General features: G+C 42.0%; 1 protein-coding gene across 1 annotated transcript in view; it reads left to right on the top strand.

Moving 5' to 3' along the window:
• Positions 1-2914: 2914 nt before the first annotated feature.
• Positions 2915-3854, top strand: part of LOC108573688 (calpain-C) — a 20238-nt gene continuing 19298 nt past the window's right edge. The window contains exon 1 of the mRNA XM_017936165.1: positions 2915-3052. Within this exon, the coding sequence (XP_017791654.1) occupies positions 2915-3052 (138 nt within the window). The remainder of the gene's footprint in view (positions 3053-3854) is intronic.

Raw genomic sequence — 3854 nt, forward strand, 5'->3', positions numbered from 1 at the left:
AAAGTAGACGACAGAGTAATTACAACTCCCAGTAATAACAATTCCCAGTTGTGTAATTGACATATCTACTATAAATCGAGTATTAAGTGTCTACGATAATACGTCCAATTTTGAGAAATGTGATATCTCAATCTTCTCACGCGAATCAGTAGGTCTCTCCTACATTTCTACAAGGAAAAACACGCGTCTAGGTGTTCAACCGTCCAGCTCCTCTTCGAAACAACTACCTTTAAACCGGTTCGCGGGATTAAAATTTATCAGCGACAATCTGAATCATTCTCCCGCTACAACGAGCACGTTACCTACGACACGGTTCACTAAAGAGCTCACTTACTCGTTAAATCCATCCAGTATCAAGTAGTCCACCGAAATACACCTATCATCAACCTAAGGCACTTCTAAGAAACTCTCACAATCGTTCCGCGAAGAAAAGAAAGTGTGTAGAATAATGATTCCAATGGTCTCGTGACATATTTCTATTCCTTGTTACGAAAGGGTTAAATCACCGACGGAGAAACAAACGTATGTCACGGAAGAAAGCGTAAAATAACGATTCCAGCGATCTCGTGACATATTCCTGCCCCTCGTTACGAAAGGGTTAAATCGCGAATAGAGAAACAAACGTGGAAATCTTTGTCACGTGACGGACAACAGAAAAGAAAGGGTAGAATGATAATTCCTGCGATCTCGTGACACATTCCTGCACCTCGTTACGAAAGGGTTAAATCGCGAATAGAGAAACAAACGTATGTCGCGAAAGGGAAGCGTAAAATGTAAAATAACAATTCCAGTGATCTCGTGACACATTTCTGCCCCTTGTTACGAAAGGGTTAAATCGTGGATAGAGTGAAACGACCCTTTATCATCCGAGAAACAATAGGAAAAGGGGCACACCTTAACCTGGTATGCGAAGGCAGCGTAGACGTGAAACGGTGGAACCGTTTTCAACGGTTCAAAGTGGAAGACTACTCCGTCGTCTTGTAGGCATTCTAATTAGCCGCTACTTGGTAGCGACTCGTTACGAACTTAATTGGTGCACCGGATTGTTCCGTGGACGGGTTAGTCGGCTGGCTGGGACAATAGCGCAGAACGTGGTGGCGGTCCAACCGATGTAATTACCTGTTTCGCAATCGTGACGCTTTCACGAGTAGGTACTACACACGCGTGTGTGCGCACCTTCTCTCGCGTTATCGCCTACGCTAAACCGGTGAAAATGTATTATCAAGCACGGCGGCGATCGTTGGAAAATGTAATTCGCGAGTGTCGCGGCTCGTTCAACCACGTCGAACATCCTCCTTTTGCACGGTGCAAATGACCAATATCGGGACACGTTGCTCGTGGCGGTCACCTCTTCCGTGACGATGATTTTGAGTAATAACAGGCCCCCTGCGCGATATTCACAAAGGGAAATCGCCGATTCGTTAGAATTCGAAAGCGCTTACATTTGCACAGACGCATCGAGAGATCGTTCTTAAACTCGGATCTGCATTGCGATCTAGGCGAAAGAAACGCTACTTGGCCGCGCGTGTGTGTCGTTAGAAATGGAGAAACAGAGTGACGTTCACGGTTAGGCTTCTGGATGTTGTAAATGTATAGCATTGATTCGAGATCGATATCTCGTTAATTGCTAGTTATGTACGCTGTCAGCCAGAAGTTTGGGATCAATTTTCATATCAATCGTCTGCTCTTGTAGTTCATCAGTGTTGAATACTAATTCTGTGCAGATTCGAAATTCATGTGGAGATCAATAGCAATTTACCTCGTTTCGATTGATTTGAATGATAAAAAATTCAAGTTTGAGATTACCTGCCATTTTTCACGAATATTAAATTTGCCACTAATTCTTTATGCACTCGAAATGGAACTTATGGCGACCGATAGCAATTTACCCCATTTCGTTCGATTAGAACGATTAAAAATTCTTCAAGTTACTGACTTCTTTTTTCAAACTTTTCTGTACCTTGCAACGCACAGTGATCCCAAACTTCTGTCCACTAGTGCACATTCAATTATTCCGTTCGATGCAGAGAAAGCTAGAGCCACCTTTAAGCTGAAGATTCAGTTTCACGCCTATTCGTGACCTAGCAACGAGCTCGTTTACACCTATCTCGTCTATCCGCCATAAACGCACGCCAGAATTTACGACACGAAAGCCTGTGCATAATGTTACGCTTAAACGCTGACGTGTACCTGCAATTTCTAAACGGCGCACAAACTCGTCCTCTCGTTTTTACACACCGGACGATTATTCGAAAGAAAAGAAAAGATTTTCTTCACTCGTCGAAGGAATTAAGTTCACCGGTGGTTATAAAGAAAAACGTTGCCGGTGTGCACCCGAAGACTTGCAGCAAGGAGAGAAAGTGTTGACCTCGATACAATGGGTCTTCGATGAGGTCTTGAAACGCGTTATCACATCCTATCGAGGCCGTAATAAGCGTTTTTAATGCGCCTGATGCTCACGTTCCTCGCTATCTTGCGTAACATAAACGACGACGACCAAGCGTGTATACTCCACCTGGTGTATTTATTAATATTCAAAAGAGCATTGTTAGCAGCGTGTGTAACGTATGGAAAGACCGCGAAGGAATTTCATCCTGGTAATCGTGCAATCGGTATAATAATTGTGACCCGTGAGCATGGAGGGCGTTGAAGCAAGCGAGAGAGGTACTGTTAGTTTCTCACCTTCCATATGTAGCTCGTTATAAATATTAATTAACGTAACGTAACGCGTTGATCTAGATGCTCTTACGATATACCTACACCTCGCTGTAGAAACATTGATGAAAGTCATTGAGAGCAGTGGTTGCGTAATTGTTACGTATCAATGAACCAGGTTGCAGGAGAATAAATAAGAGAACGAAGTTGTGAATTGTTGATGAAATTGTAATTGGAATTTTATACGTTGCAGGACGTGATGAGCGAGTACGAACGAATCAAGCGTTCGTGCTTGAAACGAGGGGAACTTTGGGAGGATCCAGAATTTCCTGCGACGCAAACGTCGGTTTTCTACCATCAGACACCTCCATTTCAGTTTCAATGGAAGAGACCAAAGGTAATCTCGGATATTTTATTACAGTTGTATTTACATGAATATTAATGATATTATTGTGTTTGTAATGGGTGTGTAAGAGTTAGATGAATGACACGGAGAAGAGAATTTTTAAGTAAAGGTAATAAAAGCGATTGTTGTTTAGTTTTAACGTCATATTGGGGATGTTATATATACTTGGTGCAATCTTAGGAGCAATGAACTTTGCTGACGTTACCCTTATCTTGTAAGACTTGGCTGGCATTGTTCCAAAATTGTCAGATTCGATTGGCGCCATCCTAGCCTTAGCGTATTCAGCTGGCGCCATCGTAAAAATCGTTATTATCTGTGCAGAGCTCCACCCTGAATTCTTTAGATTCGTGAAGCTTGGTTGGAGCTGGTCTTGTGTCATCTTGAATTTTGGAATCAAGCTGACATCACCTTGGATTCTTAAGATTCGAATAGCGATGCTCTGAATTTTTTAAATCTGGAAATTTCAATTTTTGTGCAATTTAGTCGGCGTGGCGCCACTCTGAATTTTTTAATTTGGAAATTTGAATTTGTGGTCAATATGGCGCCACCCTGAATTTTTTAAATCTGGAAATTTCAATTTTTGTGCAATTCAGTCGGCGTGGCACCACTCTGAATTTTTTAATTTGGAAATTTGAATTTGTGGTCAATATGGCGCCACCCTGAATTTTTTAAATCTGGAAATTTGAATTTTTGTGCAATTCAGTCGGCGTGGCGCCACTGTGAATTTTTAAAATCTGGAAATTTCAATTTTTGTGCAATTCAGTCGACGTGTCGCCACTCTGAATTCTTAAGA

Source organism: Habropoda laboriosa, unplaced genomic scaffold (genome assembly GCF_001263275.1).
Source record: "Habropoda laboriosa isolate 0110345459 unplaced genomic scaffold, ASM126327v1 scaffold151, whole genome shotgun sequence".
Taxonomy (NCBI): domain Eukaryota; kingdom Metazoa; phylum Arthropoda; class Insecta; order Hymenoptera; family Apidae; genus Habropoda; species Habropoda laboriosa.